Raw genomic sequence first — 19,914 nt, forward strand, 5'->3', positions numbered from 1 at the left:
TATGAATTTTCTGATTGAAGTCAATATACCTCTTATAAACAATGAAATTAATACTGGTATCAATAAATCAAAATTCGTTGGTATTCATGTTGTCTACTGATCATTTTAAATTATTTACTTATTTATTTTTATTCTCTTTACTTATCTTCTGCTGTTAAGTTTATTTCAGTTTTGTAACCAACAGAAGGTTTAAAATTAAAAAACATATAGTGAACACTCTCGTTTCTACCACTTCTCTAAGACAACCAGTATGCTCCTTCTTACCTTTATGATTCCGCCTCTGGAATCGTTCTTTATTATTATGTGCTTATCGTAGGTCTAGGATCACGTCAGGACCGTGTAGCGGAAAATGACATATGATTCCCTCTTGCAGCTCATTCATATATTCAATTCACAAGGGTCAAACGTCAAGGGCTAAGCATCAGAACTGCAATTTATGGATAAAATATTCTTGGCAAATAACTGTCTTTCATTAATTCACGAGGCCCCCATCAAGCAGTGCAGTGTTAATCTGATTGCGTCTGATAGGAACTGACAAGAAGAAATGAACACTGCATTAATATCTGATCTTCTGGTTATTCCGTAACGAGATTGAGTTCTTTTGGTCTTTATAATTCCAGGCCCAGTTTGCCCGTTTCCATGAAGACAGCCAACTCGAAATACTGCCTCGATTAGAAAGTATGTTGATTGGGAAATATTTTATTCATTAGTTTATAATCATTGAAACAGATTCTTAATTGGCTAGTTTAATATGTTTCCAAAATACATAAATAATAAATAATAGCAGCTCAGGGTGGAATTTAAATAGCGTAGTCCGAGGAGATAGTAAATTTTTTACTTTGAAATAATAACTCAAAATGTTTTATTTTCATACATTTCCGAAGTTTTATGAGCAAAATGATTTTAGTTGGAATTTTGGGCGAATTATAGAAATCCTATCCAATTTTTATTTTCAATTTAAACAGCGAGCCATATGAAGACAAAACTCAAATGAAATAAATTTAATACTTATCAGGATTCAGAGATTTTTGTTTTAGATAAATTGCGTAGTTCATCTTTTATCTTCTTATCTTTAATTGTCTAGACGTTTCGCATGGAACATCCTAAAGTTCAATTGCAAAATAAATAAAAAATGAATAAATAAATAAATTTTATTATTTTTATATTCCTTATTTTCCCCCTTAACCCTTCTTTCTGTAAATCCACATAATTGTTTTTGAATTGAGATTCTTAGGGATTCTTTGGTAGGAACGGCCCTTACAAGTAACTGTCTCCGTTAGCTCAAATAAACTCCAGTGGGAACGGTCCATAGTGTCTGGTTCTGGGGGGGAGTCCCCTAACCCCCCAGAACCAGACACCATGGAGGTAGGAAGTAAGATGGAGTCGCCCTAAACAAGTTTCTCCCGTACCCTGCTCTGAAGCACCGGCGATCCCTACGTGGTGACCAAAACATTGGGTCATTTACCATTGAGTTCTATGGGATTTGACGCGTTCGGGTGTAAATATTTTGTAATTACGTCGCAAATATACATATAAATGTATATATTTCCTTTTTCTACAACACTTCAGAGTCCTAAGTATGTGAAAACAACATATTTTTAAACAACAGTTCATTCTGAACGGAATTAAATGCTATACTTTTCACAGGACAGTTTTCTCAGAATGGTTTAATTTGAATGAAATATTTTCACAAGTTTTCGTTAATTACATTAGAAAAAAAAATTAAGGTAATTCGATTTTATTCGGTTAAGGTACAAAAATTAAGATCAAAGTTTAACAGATAATTGTATTATTAATATTAAAATGATGCATTATTTCTTTTCTATTTATAGAGCTTTTTCCTAAAATATTTTCTTAAATATGACATGATTTTTTGGCTTCTGAGGCGTCTTTTAAATCGAAAAATGTAAGTCAATTTATAATTAATGCTCTCTTCGGTTCATTTTAAATTAGAGAATTATTAGGAATTAGCGAAATACTTTAAGTATTTCGCTAATTCCTAATAATGAAATAGGTATTAAATAGTACTTGACTTTCTCTGATCATTTCTGAAAGGGAATTAAATAAGTTTTTTTTTTAAGTATTATTTAAAACTTGTAACTGAGTTATTATAAAATATAAGGGAAATAATTCTTTTAATTATACTTATCAGATTTTTTTTACCCTTCATTTCAAAAATACATATTCCAAAACTCTTTATTACGTTCTTAAGTGGGCATCTCATAGCATTTGCTTTACAATACCTTTTAAGAGATTGCTTTCCAATACGAACAATTCTTGCTTAAATAGTTTTATAACGTATTTGTCCACAGGATTTCAATTTATGTTTACAATTCAATATTAAGGTTATTATATATTTAGATAACATTTATAATCATTATAAATTAGATACATTTAATCATTAGATTTCTTCACAGTACTTTCACACTTGTTTATAAGTGAATAAATTCTTCATTTCAAATACATTTATTAATAATTTAACGAATATTTAAGTATTTTGTCAAAGGCAGATACATGCTTTTTGCAAGCACATGCATAAATACCCATACATATTTCCTATTTCCATTTCCGGCATGTGCAAATCTTTAATTTCTGTGCATTCACTATATTTTTCGTGTAAAGTAATTTACACTAATTTAGCATACACCCGAAAGTTTTACATAAAAAATATATATGAATATAATTTGAATGAAAATTATAAGTATTATTTTTAATACCCACTCAAAGGTCAGTTTTTCTTCAAAATTCCTCCATCTCACTCTTTAGGCAAATAGCCCTTGCATGCGTTACTCTATTTAATAAAAACTTAATCTGACCTATGTGCCTAATTACAAATATTTTAACATACATAATTTTATATTTATAAAACGTGTAAGCCCAAAGTGATTATTTTTTAGATACATAAAATTAAAACGATGGGTTTAAAATGAGCAGCAGTAAAGCCTCTCCTCTAAAAAATTATAAAAGGTACATGTTACAATGATGTATGGATGTGAAAAAAATTTGTTTTATTTAAAACATTTTGACGTTTGGAAAATAAAATAAAAGTAGCGAATACTCTATCAAGGGTATCGAAAGACGTATACAATTTTAAATGTACCGTAAGGTATTTTTCATTCTTTAAACATAACATTTTTCTTAAAATCTATATTTTTGTAGTGCAACAGCTTATAATTTTATAAAACAAATTCATAATCAAAATCACTGTTGTTAGTTATCGAAAAATAACCAAGATGTGATTTTTGCGTAAATGTCACTAAACTATACAAATTGCTATTATCCATCACACTATGAATGTTTCTTTCATGCGAAAGTGTCCCTTTTTCGATTTCTATGGAACTGTCGTGTGTCGAAATACTATCAGAATCTTGTCAAGCAAGCTTCTGAATGTAAACAAAGAACACCCCATCTGGTGACCCAAGCTTCAAAGCAGTGCTTCACTTTTAGCGCGGGTTGGCCCCTCCACCCTTTCCTACCTCCATGCCAGACACAGGGGTTCAACCCCTGCCCTCCCACCATGGAGGTCCCACCATGGACTTACTTCCTACCTCCTTGCCTCCCACCTTGGGAAGAGGGACGCATCGCTTTTGCGACACAGATCGTTGTCTATGTTTTGCTACCTGCCAGTCGCTCGGGCTGCCCGTCGCAGAGGGACATCACCCAGCAAACCCGGGACGCTACCACCCCGGTCTACTAGAGCCATTTGCTCTAGGACGTGCCAGACCCCGGGCCGGCCAATAAGTAACCTTTTCGGAGCGTCCAGGACCATTAGGTTCATAATTCATATACCCCCGTGGCCGAGACTGCATAGTTACAGATCCTAACCAGTAGCTTTACAGAATTCTCTACGTCGACCCCCCGGTGGGGGGGGGAATATCGTGGTAAAAAAATAAAGCACCTACACATCATCCCATGACGATAGCATAGCAGACACACGTTTTGAAGGCTTTAAAAGCTGTAAATGCAAATTCGCATAATGATTTGTAAGCTCGAGAAGGATTAAGAAATATTTTTTTTCTATATTTTTAAACTAATAAATTTTTGTTGATAACGAAAGAAGAAAATTTAAGCATTCAGAAACTGAAAATGAGCAGAAAATTAATGATATTTATAGGATTAAACGAACACACACATAAACAAACAAAAAAGAAAGAAAGAAAGGAAAAGAAAAGAGAAAAAGGGCTTACAAAACCGAGATTGAGAAAGTAACTTCGCAATCTACATGGCATTCATACGGATACATGACAAAAGTCATTAAAGAAAGAGAAAAGATATGTTTAAATATCTCTTACACAATACTGCTGATTTAACTATTAAGTAATTTTACCAATTTAATAGTTTTCCATTTCAGTGCCACGCAGTCGCTTAGTCTCATACAGAAGTTTCTAACAGCCTTGAAATACTTTTCACGTCTGTTAGATGTTTTCTTCAAATCAAGCATTTTGCTTTTAAAACCTGTGATATTTAATTATGCCATGCTGATGATGCAAATTGCATAATCTTCACTTACGTAAGAAGAATGCTTTCAGCATTTTTGCAACACTTAACCACAAAACTGGAAATCAACACTCCTATATTTCTTTTAAAATCCTTGATAGCTATTAATGTTTCATTATAGTTAGCGTCTATGTGAACATTTTGAATGAAAATTTAAAGTATTCTGTGATACTTTATACATTTTTAGGAAAAACGTCTTACTGCCATTAATTTTAGATATGAAAATCGATGAGGGAGTTATAATTTTAAAACTTTCAATTCACTCTTTTCGGTAGATCTTTACCTAACTACTGCACTATTTTCTCAAACTGACGTTTAAAATTAAATGTCTAAAATTATGAATAAAATATCTGATGTGTACACCACATGACTTCCTTATACGGAATATTAAATTACACGCATTTTTTCTTGCATTTTATTTAAACTTATTATATTGAATTAAACCTACTTCGCCGACAGCGTATAAATCACAATAGAATAAATGCATTCTTTAAAATCCACTTTGTTTACCATAGCGACACTCTGGCGCTAGGTTTACTTAACAGTATTACATTTCAGTCATATTATAACTCAGAATGCACAAAATGTATATCATTTAAAGAATTATCTAATCGTTGGCACATGTTCTATTCAAATAATATAATAAAGCTAGAACGATGTATAAAAGAAATTAAGCAAACAAAACAAAAAAGAAACAGTTTTTCACAGACGATTGATATTTCTCATTGAATTAATTCAGTTCTCACTTCGCGAGATGGCAAAAATACATAAAAACTCAAAATATCTATATTCAAAATTACGAAATAAATCTCAAACGCTTATTTCCTCGAAAAAATTCCAGAAAGAATTAACCATGATTTAATTGGCAATAATAAATGAATGCGTTATCTTTGTTGTTGCGAAGCTAAGTTTCTCTAGATTGGCAACAAATCCACTAGTCTCCTGTTTCAAATGTAAACATCAATGGCCGCCATTTAAAAACAGGCTTAGCGGCAATTAAACAACTTTAAAATTGCTGATAATTCTAAAAATATTGCATACAGATTTACCAAAGGCATAAAATCCTTAACCGGAACATAAAAACAACATAATTCAATCATTTTTAAAGCAAAAAATGTACAATTTAAGAACATATAAGAGTAAAGAAACTGAGATCACTGAGCCGGGTAATAGAGTGGATATATATATAAATATATTTATATAGGTTTGGTGCGGCCGATTGCAACCAAAATACGATGTGCACATGTACATGTTATAGCAGTCCTATGTACAAAATTTCAACGTTCTGAGGCTACTCGTTTTTGAGTTATGCGAGATACGTACGTACGCACGAACGTGCGTACATACGTTTGTACAGACGCCACGAAAAATTCTCTTCAGAATTAATTTTAAAGCAGTTTTATAATTTTTTTGAAGGAAAAGAGTATTTTATTCTGTCCTTACGTACAGATATCACACAAAAACATCGTTAAATTGCATTCGATAGCGGTCAAAATGGATATTTTCGTTGAAATATGCTGCCTGAAACTTTTCGCGATTACAATACTTCCTTTTGACTTCGTACAAGGAAATAAAAATGGCAGTATAAGAAAATGCAAGCAACATTATATAATGTTTACTATGAGAAATGGTACTAACTTGGGAACAGAAGTAGCAGCCATTTTCCAAATAGCAATGCTTTACTTAGTGATGCTACACAGCCATCTATGATCGACAGTTGAAAGTTCTAATAATATAGAATGAATAAACACAGGCATGGAATCTGTTAAGGCATTTACCGAAGAATAAACAAATTTAAACTTTTGTCTACTAGAGTGGATATGATGCAACAAAGGGTTGAACGTCATGTGAAAATTTGTGCGCTTATTTAATAAATAAGAGATTTAATCAGACAAGACGTAGCTGTGAGTTTATTTCACTGTTTTAGCTCGTGACAAATATTTCTCTGAAATAGCAATATACATTCTATTTTCCCAGGTTGTGAAATCCTCAGATTGAAAACAATAACCATTCTGAAGACTTTACTTCGAAACGTTTACTAAAAATCCAACTTTTCAACTGCTAGGAAACTGGAAACTCTCTGTACAATTATTTTATCAGCAATTGAATTATTTATTGTTCTTCTTTTGCACACGCAATGATCGATTTTTAACAACGGAGGCGAAGAATGAAATGCCTTTACATGGGTATTACATCAAACAAAATTTTAAACTTAATTTGCAAGATGTTACCTGTAAGCACTTTGGTTGCAACAGCAAAATTACATCTCGAATTTGTTAATGCCAGGTAATGACGAATTATGAAATTTTGCGGTACAACTAATGGACAAATTCATTTAAAGAACAAGCTTTTATGCAAACTGGGTCCAAATGGCGCCAGTGAAACACTTAATTACAAAACGCAAGGTAAAAGAACCAAAAATAGTTGTCATGGTACCCCCAAGTTCAACATCAAACACACAGGAAACGCCTTAACAATATGCAATAGCGTGAGAGACAAGTTTGCAATCGGAATGCTAATTTTCATTCTGAAATTTTTTTTATTGCACTGCTGGTAAAATTTATTTTCCATTTTGTTTTCTAAATGACGAAGCATTTCAAAGCAGCTTCCTGCATAAATAATACATTTCGAATATCGTATATATACATTTCGAATATCGTATATATACATTTCGAATATCGTATATATACATCATCGACGGAAGAATTCGCTTTAATTTCCAGGTATTTCAAATATCATTGGTCAAATTAAGAGTGTTTACTTCAAAAACACTAAGCTGAAGTGATTAAAAGGGGAAAATATTATAAAAGTTGGTAGGGTTCATATTTATTTTAACTAACATTTATTTTAAGTTTAAGCTATCTTTCCTGTCAAGCCTTTACTTTCCCCTGGAATTGCCAATGCCAGAGTATGTAAATTTTAGTAGAACGCGCAGAGTATTCAAATTTCCAGCAAAAGTAATTTGAGTTAAATAGAAGGGAAACAAGTTTGTAAGTGTGCTTTCTTGATTCACGAGCGTGAAGGTTGCTAGGTAGAAATTTAAGAACCGCGCGTTTCGGCCTGTGTGTCTACTTCGGCAGTTAGTTGAATCTTTCAACTTCTTATTCAGAAAGTTTGCTGAATTCTCAGCTGTATCTTAGAACGCGGTTACGTTAGTCACGTTTAGAGAGCCTCGTAGGTAGTAACTTGTTATTTATTCATCTTTAGTTGTACTTTCTTATTTTTATTTTACCGCCGGGTCGGCGTAGTTTGTGAGCGTCAAGTGAACGCATCTGTAACTTCTAAAGTGGAATAAAAAGGGAGTTAAACCCTTCTTAAGAGTTTGTGTAATTTCCAGTTCATAGCAGTCACTACTACTGTTGCGGGCAAGTTGGGGCCACGCAACACCACAAAGTAATAAATCGAGCTAACAATACTTTTAACAAATTATTTCTGCAAAGTGTCTCCTACCATAGATTGATATATGCATATATAATCATGAATTCCCAGTGCAATATCGTTTAGCACTCCTAGTGTTGCACCAGTTTTTAGCAGAAGTTTATTTCTGAATAATTGTTCCTGTGAAAAATAAAAATGACGCTTTAATCATTCAGCTAGTTGCGATTTGCGTACAGTCTTCTCAGCCACGACTCAAGCGTGATTTGGGTTTCATCTTACCACCCCCGCAAAAAAAAACATAATTTTTTTTCCCCAATGGCAGATTGTGAACAGTTACAGTTTTTTTGTAACAGAGTCCATTAATCAATACTAAGGCCAGATGTGGTGGTCTCTTGATTATGGAGGCACCTAATAGGTGGGTCACCATTGCCTCCTATAAAGGTGGGGTTAGCCAAACAGCGGCCGAGCGGTAAAAACGCTGAACACTTCCGAGGTTCGAATCCCGCGAACGGGCTGGCTGCATGGGCGTTTTCGTGGTTTTTCCCATGTGTAACGTGTATACGAGCCAGTTTCTCTTGAAAGTCCTCCACGAAGGAATCCCTCCCTTTAGGCAGTTAGCCTCGTGTGCTTTGCCATAGTTAAATAATCCAATCATATCCTATGAAGGGACGGACAGTTACAACCATGCCTGAAGAAACCGATTCACTTTTTACTCATAACTGAGATAACTTTGAAGGTGATACTTGCAATGAAACTTGGACATGTTGTTTACTGAGTAGATGGAATGATGGACTTGCAGACAGACGTGGCTAAATTCAACATACATAATTTTATTATTGGTTAAAGCACTTGAGACACAATATTTGCTTCACACAAGGTTATAGTATTTAAAGATTCGGATCCATTGTTTTGATCCCACACAACGATAGGTTAAGAGTTTTCGCCATGCGATATACTGCAGACATAAATGTAGATGAGAAGAGGGTTGCATTTACCAGCGTATAAGACGCACTTTTTCTATGAAAATAGGTCTGAGAAATGGAGTGCGTCTTATAGCCCGATATCTGTGTCTTGTACTTCGATACTTATTGCGACGATACGTCGTTTGTGAATGGGTCAAAGCTTCATGGGATGCTGTGAAAACAGACAGTGGTTAAATCATTTAAGAAGTGTGGCATTAGTAATTCACTGGATGGTACAGAGGACAATTTGTTGCATGAGGACTCAGATGCTGGTTTAGGAGACGTTTTCAAGTGACTCTTCATTTAGCTCTGTAGATGAGTGTCTCGGTTTTGACGAAGGAGATTAAAAGGTTTTCTTTCCCACATAGACTGGGTATTTGCAGAAAGCATTACTTTATATTTGTATTACTTTACATTTAAAATACTGTAAATTCATTCTAATGATCAGTAATAAAAGTTTTATCTTTCAAAAATGTGCATAAAAACAGGGATGCGTCTTATAGGCCGGTGCCTCTTATACGGTGGCAAATATGGTGTATTTTAAATCAGAACCTTAAAAGTTTATCAAAATTTTATTTAGTGATTGTCTTTCATATTTTTATTTTACTAAGTTGCGATGATTTTCTTAACTGTAGATAACTCGATATTACATGGCAGCTTGATTACTGTAGTCACCAGTTAATTTCAAGTCTGAAAAAACTGCTGCGTAGATGACTGGAATTCTCGCAAAGCACAATTAGCTTGATAGTAAAACATCGTTTTATTTCTAGGACAATTAGTTCTTTGAAAGCACATTGTGCAGATATCATGTTGCACGACGGATACAATCTGTATCCCACAATTTTACATATGCAGTTACATTTTAAACAATGGAATATATTTGAGAACAGCGAATAAGGGGGTTAGGTAGGCGACGGCAAGCGAGAACATAAGTGCGCAAAACGCAGCCAGAGTATTTACACTTGGAAATTCTTTGTTTTAGTTCTGGATAGCAAAAGCTTTCGGAATAAAGATAAATGGTGACGCAAAATGGTGCAATGCGTATTCTTGAAGGAGAGACGTGCTTAATTAAAATTAAGAATTAAAGATCTACATGCGAATTTTCTTTCCTATTTTATATTTTTCTTTATTATTAGTATTTTCCCTATTTTACATACACATATATATTATTATAATAATAATAAAGAAAAGTTTACACTAATATGCTTAATATAACATAACATTACATTACACTCGTATAAAAAAAATAAATACTAAACATATTACGTAATAAGTGCAGTATTTCGTCGCGTATTTTGCTTCTTAGTTTTTTAGCGTCAGGTTCTGAACATTTAAAAAATATTTTCGTAATTTTCCCCTTCCTGAATGCGTTCAGATTCGCATTCCCCCTCAATTTTAAAATGGATTAGTCCACATAGCGATTGTTTTTATCTTGCTAACAAAGATAGACCCTCGCAGACTACCTGCGAAAGTCATGCCGAGCCTTTCCCTTCTAACTGTTGAATTTCGTGCTAGACTGGTAAAAGAACCGACCAGACATAGCGAGGCAAACACGAACTGACATTCAGACTACAGCAGTGGTTTTTTTACTTCTTTGTCCCATGCATCCCTTTCACCTCTATTAGAAGATCCCTCTCCTTTCCCAATGTAAATTTAGGTTATTTTATAACAAGTTTTAACAGTCAAATAAAACGCTGACCGCATTTTCGCTGGAACTGTGAAATTTCTTCCCTTGGGGGGGGGGGAATTCCCCTCTGGTTTAGAACCTCTGATCTACAATTTCGCTGAGTCAGCTGCACATTCATTTTCTTTTATTATTTATGTATGGTTTGAGGCATAATGAGGAGCAGAGACAACTGTAAGAAAGGGTGGGTTTGGTAGATTGGTCGCAAAGTACGCTAGGGCTTTCTGCCTAAGGGGAGAGATGACTTCGTGGAGAACTTTCTAAAAAAAAACTGGCTCCTTACGCAACAGTAAGAAACAAGTTACACATCAATAATAAAGGGCGAGATTCAAGTTGGAAGTGATATCTTACTATATATTATAACGTCCATATTACATTGCTATTTTCATTGGAAATAAATTTGTGATAGCTGTAGGTTATCCACGACTACTTTTCATTTGTTACTTTCTTACTGTAATCGCGTCCTTCGGAAATTAACCTCTTCTCATAATTCTCCCATCTCGATTTTCGGACGATTTCAATGGTTTGTAATTCATATCTGATTTCTAACGTCAGAGGAAGGGATGTTACGATAACAGTTTCAGTGCCATTGGAAAAAGGTCTTCGATTTATTGTAAGGCCTAGTCTTAGATTTTAATACGTATCGTTTACAGAAAATCCTTATCGACAATTTCGAATTTTCGAAGTTTAATTAAATTAGAACTAAATTGTATTTCTGCAGACAATATGACTACTGTAGAATATGAGCTAATGATTAATATTCCTTTTCGTAGATGATACGCACCTTTTTACAGCTCAAACAAAGGTCTTGTCTCTATTTCTGAACAAGCGAGCTGTCCACATTCCCACATTTTCTCATTAAAAATTGAGACCGGCCAGCCCCTCCCATTTAAACGCACTTGGGTCGATAGCAATAATTTGTTCGGTCGCAACCGCGGCTCCCAGACAAAATAACGGGCGTTTCGGGATTATTAATAGAAATTCGTTACACAGAGTTACCTGATTATTCGAAACAGCTGGCCGCAGATAACAGCACACAGGCCGCCGGGATACGAGAAGTATGATAATCGAGATCGCCATACGCTGTGGTGGTCGCGATTCTGGCAAGACTCCAAAGTGCAGATAAGACATATTACCCATTGATTTAGAAACTCCGGAATAAGTCGTTTTATTGTCATCTTCGGAATCGTGACGTCCTCGTCTCCAGCGCTCCATTTCTAATGGGCTCCATCAACGAATTCCCAGTCTTTCTGTTATTTCAATGACAGTTACATCTCAGTAGCAACTACTCGTCAAAGGAGGACGTATTTAAAATCTTGCAACTTCCTTTTTCCTATTTGATTTTAGTGTAACAGAGTTCACTCCGCCCTTCTCAGTTTTTTTCCACATGCATGACCCGGCTAATTTCGTTAAAAATTTTGTTCCATTAAGGGGACTCATACACCTTAAAACCAATAAGATGTTCGAATAGGTGACTGTTGCGAGAATTGGGATAACTTATTTATTTTAAAAGCAATTACTACCAACATTTTACAGCTGACTACATAATATAGCTGCTTTCTGAAATAGTCATCAGAAAGTTTGTGTTGCCACAAATATTTTTATAATTTAATCCACTTTGTGACAACATTTTTCGTCATGTTTCCAACTTTCGCGCACAGTTTACAACATTCTGTTTCATAATTTGGTTCTATATTTAATATATAGCTTTTATAACATTTGGAAACTACTGTGAACCTAAAATTCTAAAAATTTCATGTTAAATTCTTATTTTATTTTGAGTTGAGTTTATAAAATGTATTTTATTAAAACATTTTTTAATGTTTTCGCCCATAAAATTTTTCAATATTAAAATATTCATCAGATTGTTGGTTCACTTAGAAAATAGTGCCCATATAAAGAATTCCATCAAATTTCAAGTATTTACAATTAGCCATTTTTAAAATATCATGCGCGCAAGGTGGAAACACGGCGAAATATTTTGTCACGAAGAGGATTAAATTACAAAAATATTTGTGGCAACACAAACTTTCTGGTTACTAGTTTCCAAAGCAGCTATATTATGTAGTCAGGTGTAAAAAGTTTTAAGCAATTGCTTTTAAAATAAATAAAATATTCCAATTCTTGCAACAGTCACATATTCGAAGATCATGAGGGGTTTAAGGTGTATGAGTCCCCTTAAAATAATATCTCGGAAATCATAATATTAACACTTTATTAAATTACTCTCTCTCTTTATTGCAGTAAAATCTTTCCTACTTCCAATAATTGTATTTTAGTCCAAAAGGACGATAGTTCCGAATGGGCTATTAGTCTCGAAACGGGTTTTGTGTCGTTCATTACAAATGAAGATTCACTTTTCAACTTGTTGCCTTTTCAACTTGTTGCCACTTTTCAACTTGTTGCCGTTCATTACAAATGAAGATTCACTTTTCAACATATCATCGCCATGTGTTATTTTTAAAGAAATTAAATAAAGAAGAACGTACACTGCGGGGAAAAAAAAAAAAAAAAAAAAAAAAAGAAGAAGAAGAAGAAGAAGAAGAAGGTGGGACTGTTCTGTATCTCCCGTTCTACTGGGCCGATTGAGGAAATTCAAATTGCGTTTTTCGTGTCTCGGAATATGAAATATTATCATTAATATGTTAACATATTGTGTGTTATATCATTAATATGGTCGCCCAGTCCGTATAGTGGTCAGGGAAGCTGATACCGAAGGGCCAGGGTTCGAACCCCTTAGAAGGCATGGCTGTAACTTCCCCTTCATAGGAAAGGCGACGGTGGCCCACCTATTAGGTGCCTCCATGATAAAGAGACCACCCCATCTGGCCTTGTATAGCTTAATGGACTGGGTTACATTTGTAATTGTTCACAATCTGCCATTGGAAAAAAAATATCATTAATATGTCTTGTGTAGCAAATTTTTAGTTTTAAAATAGAAAGAAAGATCTTTGATTATTGCTGTACACTGCGCAAAGAAAAACAAAAAAAAAAAAAAAAAAAAAAGGGGGGGCAGTTTTGTATCTCCCGTTCTACTGGGCCGATTGAGGAAATTCAAATTGCGTTTTTCGTGTCTCGGAATATGAAATATTATCATTAATATGTTAACATATTGTGTGTTATATCATTAATATGGACGCCCAGCCCGTATAGTGGTCAGGGAAGCTGATACCGAAGGGCCAGGGTTCGAACCCTTTAGAAGATATGGCTGTAACTTCCCCTTCATAGGAAAGGCGACGGTGGCCCACCTATTGGGTGCCTCCATAATAAAGAGACCACCCCATCTGGCCTTGTATAGCTTAATGGACTGGGTTACATTTGCAATTGTTCACAATCTGCCATTGGGAAAAAAAATATCATTAATATGTCTTGTGTAACAAATTATCAGTTTAAAAATAGAAAGAAAGATTAAGACACAATAACACGCCGAACAGATACTAATTGAGAAGTCAAACAACAAAAATCAGCGTTATATTTTCAAATTTTCACAGGAGTAGTTGCGATGGTTTTACTGAATTTGCGGTAAACTCAATGGTCCATTTCCGCTTCTGCAGCTGACGATGGTGGTTCGGTAAAACCATCGAAACTAGTCCTGGGAAAATTTTAAAATATAACGCTGATTTTTGTTGTTTGACTTCTGAGAAAGAAAGATCTTTGATTATTGCTGTACACTGCGCAAACAAACAAACAAACAAACAAACAAAGGGAACAGTTCTATATTTCCCGTGCTGCTAAGCCGATTGTCAAAATTCAGCTTGCGTTTTTTACTTCTCGAACACGCGACTTAGGATATGTACTAGATTTATATATACCGTTGTTCTAATGTAGATATTTTGACTCAAAACTAATGAAAAAATGACTCAAATTATGCGAAACTGCAAAGTTTTGCAAAAGTCCCAAGAGTAGATTTCAAAAAAATTAGCTCTCAAAATTTTAGCTCCTCAGTGTTAATTGAATTTGATATATATTTATTAATCTCTCTTCTTTTACTATACTTACTTGATTCCTTCTTCCAAAATTAGAAATTTAGGCTTAATCCAAATATAATTCACACATTTTTTTTTGTTATTTATTTTAAAAATTTGTATTTTTCAATATTTTTTATAAATTTTTTGAAAAACTTTTTGTATCATAACCAATGAAAGTTTTAACATCATTTTAAAGTAGATGTATTTATTTCTATGTATATCTGCAAAAAACAGAGTTTTTTATTTGAAAAATTGCTAAGATATACGAGAATTTACATTTTGTCGCGTTTTGAAATTTCGCGTATTTAATATAAGCGATAATAACGAAAATGTGGTTTAAGCACTTTGTTAAAATTATGTTAAAGACTGAACGATGGACCTTTTTACTTCTTTGTACGAAGTAAAAAGGAAATATTGTAATCCCGAAAAGTTTCAGGCAGCATATTTCAACGAAAATATCCATTTTGACCGCTATCGAATGCAATTTAACGATGTTTTTGCGTGATATCTGTACGTAAGGACAGAATAAAAGACTCTTTTCCTTCAAAAAAATTATAAATCTGCTTTAAAATTAATTCTGAAGAGACTTTTTCGTGGCGTCTGTACGAACGTACGTACGTATCTCGCATAACTCAAAAACGAGTAGCCTCAGAACTTTGAAATTATGTATATAGGACTGCTATAACATGTAGATGTGCATCTCGTATTTTGGTTGCAATCGGCCGCACCAAAGGTATATAAATATATTTATATATATATCCACTCTGTTACCCGGCTCAGTGATCTGTTTCTTTACTCTTATATGTTTTTTAATTGTACATTTTTTGCTTTCAAAATGATTGAATTGTGTTCTTTTTTTATCTTCCGGTTAAGGGTTTTATGCCTTTAGTAAATCTGTATGCAATATTTTTAGAATTATTAATAATTTTAAAGTTGTTTAAATCCGCTAAGCCTTTTTTTATGGCGGCCATTGATTGTTTACATTTGAAACAGCAGACTAGTAAATTTGTTGCCAATCTAGAGAAACTTAGCTTCGCGACAACAAAGATTACGCCTTCATTTATTATTGCTAATTAAATCATGCTTAATCCTTTCTGGAATTTGTTCGAGAAAATAAGTGTTTAAGATTCACTTCGTAATTTTTAATATAGATATTTTGAGTTTATATGTATTTTTGCGTTGCCGCGAAGTGAGAAATGAATTAATTGAATGAGAAATACTGAATCGTCTGTGAAAAACTGTTTCTTTTTTATTTTGTTTTCTTAATTTATTTTATACATCGTTCTAGATTTATTACAGTGTTTGAATAGAACATGTGGCGGTGATTAGATAATTCTTCAAATGATATAAATTTGTGCTTCTGAGTTATAATATGAACGAAATATAAAGCTGTTAAGTTTACCTAGCGCCAGAGTGTCGCTATGGTAAACAAATAGTGAATTTTAAAGAATACATTTATTCTATTGTGGTTTATGCGCTGTCGGCGAAGTAGATTTAATTCAATCCAATAAGTTTAAATAAATGCAAGAAAAAATGCGTATAATTTAATATTCCGTACAAGGAAGTCATGTGGTGTACACATCAGATTTTTATTATACGTATATCAAACTTTTTCTCAATAAGATCAGATTATCCTCCTGCTGAGGATTCAGTAATGAGGCACTGCAGCAGTGCACTGACGACAGAATACGTGTTCATCCACTTATTTAAGCTCCAGCATTTTTTGTTGCTGTTGCCACTAACCCGTTAACTAAGTTTTACAAAATATGAAATAGATAATAAAACAAATTGCAAATTTGGGCTCCCAGATGCCTATATTCGGGTGAAAACATACGTTATTCAAAATTAGATGGCTCTAGGTACCTTTGCTTTACCACAATGTGAGAAACATACATACATTGATGCAGATTCTTCATTATTCAATTTCTTTAAATATAATACAGGGCGACAATATTTGGTGACAACAATTTGAAAAGTGAATGGGACATTTATAGTAACCCAACGCAAAATGCCAAAACGAAAATAATAGTCCTTCCGGGTAAATTGCGCCTTTGGACTAATAATATTATATCAGAGCATATTGATTTGAAATACAAACATCAAGCTGGTTTTATATAAGGGTAAGTTTCAAGGTAAGTTTGAAAGCTTTACTTACAGAATGATACGAAAGCCTATTTTTTCTCACTCCTGTTGTTGCTTTCTCGGAATACATTCTAAACAAACGCACTTCCTTATTAATAAGAACATCGAGCAAGCATTTAGCAAAACGTCTTATAATTTGCAGCTTTCACAATGGCTACTATAACTAAGATGACGGCATAATATATTACCTGAAGCACAGATGTTCTACAACAGCTTTGCAAATATTGATAGTGAAGTTTCTGCAGCGGCTTTGCAAATACTAGCAGTCTTTCAAAGTTTGTCGTGACTGCCTGTCCATACCAAAGAAACACGCACAAAAAAAAAAAAAAAAAAAAAAAATAACTTGTTACCAGCGTGATTTCAATAAAAATATAACTCCGCCCCTCCAAGTGCATAGTTTTGTTAGCATATTTTTATTTTACGCTTTTAAACTGCCAGATTTTTTAATCTGGCCTAAATTTACATTTTTAGATTTCCAGATTTTAAGTATCTTATCTTAAGACTAGAAAATTTCATTTAACCGAAGGTTGGTATGTATATATACTGCTCAAAACAATTAGAGGATATTATGATTTTGGATATAAAGTGAGGATTAAGAAATATTTTGGTGCCCGATATATGATGTAGGTTACAAATGAAACATCGTGGACGAAAACGTCGCGGAGAAAACAACGCAAGATGAAAACGTCATCTTACAAAACATTATAGGAGAAAATATAGCAAGGAGAAAATATCGTCGTCGAAAATAAAGCTATTAAAAAACTTCGCAATTTAAAAACATCGTCGTCGAAAATATCATGGTAGAAATCATTGCATGCGACGATTACCGTCCGATATACCAGTAGACATGCGTTTTTCAATCTTTAAAAGTTGTAAATGCACATTTACGTAATGCTTTGTGAGCGCAAGAAGTATGAGGATTATTTTTGCTTTTATGTTTTTGAATTAAATAATAGATTTTTCCTGAAAAATTAAGAAGGAAACTGGAGCATTAGAAACTGAAAATGAGTAGAAAACTAATGCTACTTACAGCACTTGATAGAATTTGATAATTAGGTAACCACATGCTGTTATTTATCTTTTTTCCCTAATCCTTTTTAGAATGCATTTTGCATGAAAAATTACCAATAAAACTTAATAAAAGAGATTAATCAGTTAATGACTTTTATTTGTTAACTATAATTCTATTAAAATTCTATTAACGGCTATACGCAGCCATTATTTCTCTAACCATTTTTAATTTTTGAATATGCTTCTTAATTTTACAGCAAAACTTTAGTAGTTAATTCAAAAGAATGAAATATAAAAGTAAAAATATTCTTCATTCTTTTTTCAGCTCACAAATCATTATGCATGCATTTACAAATTTTAAATTATGAAAAACGCAAGTCTGCGATATTATCGTCATGCAGTGATTTGAAGGTGCTTTATTTTTTACCATGATATTTTCGACGACGACGTTTTAAAACTGCCAAGTTTGGGAGCTGCTTTATTTCCGATTTTTTGGTCCTATAATATTTTGGAACCGCAATATTTTCTCCTTGGTGTTTTTTTTTTTTTTTTTTTTTTTTTTTTTTTTTTTTTTTTTTTTACGGTGTTTTGTACGACAAAGTTTTCTGCTTGCGTTGTTTTCGTCTACGATGTATTTGCCTCGATGATTTTGTCGGCTCAGCCAAACTCGAAGAGGTTCGCAAAAACGGGTGAAAGTCGCTATCCCGGCGTAATGCTTCCGACTTTCGAATTTTTGTAGTTTCGAACAGTTTATGGTACATGTCGATACAAATGAAAGTTCAGAACAGTGATAAAAGCTGGGAGAGTACGTAAAAAGAGTCCAACGGAAACACCCCTGCAGTGCAGGCCATGACGAAGGTAAGTGGCACGGAGAGAAGAAAACAACAACAAAAAAAAAGTGCCTAAAGCTCTTAAATTGTGACAATTAGGTGAATGCATAAATTAAAAAAATAATTACTGATCGAGGTACCTGAGGACCGCAAGCGGTCGTTTTCTATTTCGTTCAGTATTGTAGTCGTAGTTAAGCACTGGAATAGTGCTGTTGTTGACATTAGGTATATTTTTGGAGAATTTTTCAGAAAGGTGAGCAAAATGAGCATATATCATTGGCATCTCAAGCTCATGGTGAACTGCCGAGTTTCTGATGAACCATCGACAGTTCGCCGCTTGTCTAAGTATTATATTTTGCAGTGTTTGAAGCTTCTTAACATTAGTTATACTAGCCTGTCCCCAAACAGGACAGGCATATGAGAGTATGGGACGCAAAAGGGTCTTGTAAATGAGCAATTTGTTATCAATAGAGGGAACTAAATTCCGGCCAATTAAGGGAATAAGTGTTCGTTTACGGGCACGGAGCTTGGCAATAATCTGTGTAATGTGTGGGGGTCCAGGTGAGTCGACTATCCAAAGTAATTCCAAGGTATCGGGCATGCTTAGTCCACTGAATAGGGGTGTCATACGTATGAATGCAGTCTTCGTTGTCGATGGTAGTTCTTTTGGTGAACCAGATGCCTCAGATTTTTCGACGTTGAACTTAACTTTCCAGCCGTTGAGCCAGGCCTAAAGTGTGTGGATGTGTGTTTGGAGTGTTTGTATAACCGGGCCAGGAGAAGCATTTTTTGAGAGAATTGCCGTATCATCGGCGTACATTGCCAGGGTGGTGTGTGGTGATTGTAGAATATCGTTCGTGTAGATACTTATAGTAAATGGGCCCAAGGAAGCTCCCTTGCGGGACGCCAGCCTTGATAGCCCGTGGGGTAGAGTGTGAGTTGTTTACACGAACGATAAATCGGACACCATGATGTATACGTTTTGTAAGATATGGCAAAAGAAAAAGGAGCAACGAACAAGGAATAAATTTTATTAACGATATTTATCGTAAATAAAAAGAAACAATGCACAATTTGTGCATATTATACAAAAATGTGATTTCTCGGATACAAATGAGTTTCGATAAGGAATATAATTTCCTCTGAACTGCCGCAGTCGCACACCTACGAGCCATGGAATAAATAAGAGACTGAAGTATTCTTTCCCACTCAGCTTTCAGACTTCTGAAGAAGGAGCTGTAGAAGACAGCTTTCAAACTTCTGAATTGTTTCTAGGAGTGATAAGCGACTAACAACCCTTCTCCCTAGAATGTCTTAAACATGTTCTATTGGTTGAGCACTTCCCTGTTTCTCTTAGCTGAACACTCAGTTTAAGCTTTATCCTAACATGATTAGATTAATGCAGATGCCATAGCAGGGTCTCTGTATCTAGACAAATAAGT

The 19,914-nt window shown here is 34.1% G+C and overlaps 1 protein-coding gene across 6 annotated transcripts in view; it reads right to left on the reverse strand.

Annotated features, from left to right (window-relative positions):
- The window catches only part of LOC118192903 (uncharacterized), a 200,777-nt gene that overhangs the window by 89,436 nt on the left and 91,427 nt on the right, over nucleotides 1–19,914 (reverse strand). Inside the window, exon 1 of one of the 6 annotated variants that reach the window (XM_085816177.1) lies at nucleotides 16,645–16,798. The exons of 4 other annotated variants lie outside the window; for them this stretch is intronic. In XM_085816177.1, coding sequence (XP_085672303.1) covers nucleotides 16,645–16,701 — 57 coding nt within the window. In that variant the 5' untranslated portion in view covers nucleotides 16,702–16,798. Of the gene's footprint in view, nucleotides 1–6,728; nucleotides 6,750–16,644; nucleotides 16,799–19,914 lie in introns of those variants that run through there. One more of the 6 variants, XM_085816183.1, reaches the window with a different exon arrangement.

This window comes from Stegodyphus dumicola, chromosome 4, assembly GCF_044657685.1.
Source record: "Stegodyphus dumicola isolate Sdum_Otavi_A_Nest chromosome 4, ASM4465768v1".
Classification (NCBI taxonomy): domain Eukaryota; kingdom Metazoa; phylum Arthropoda; class Arachnida; order Araneae; family Eresidae; genus Stegodyphus; species Stegodyphus dumicola.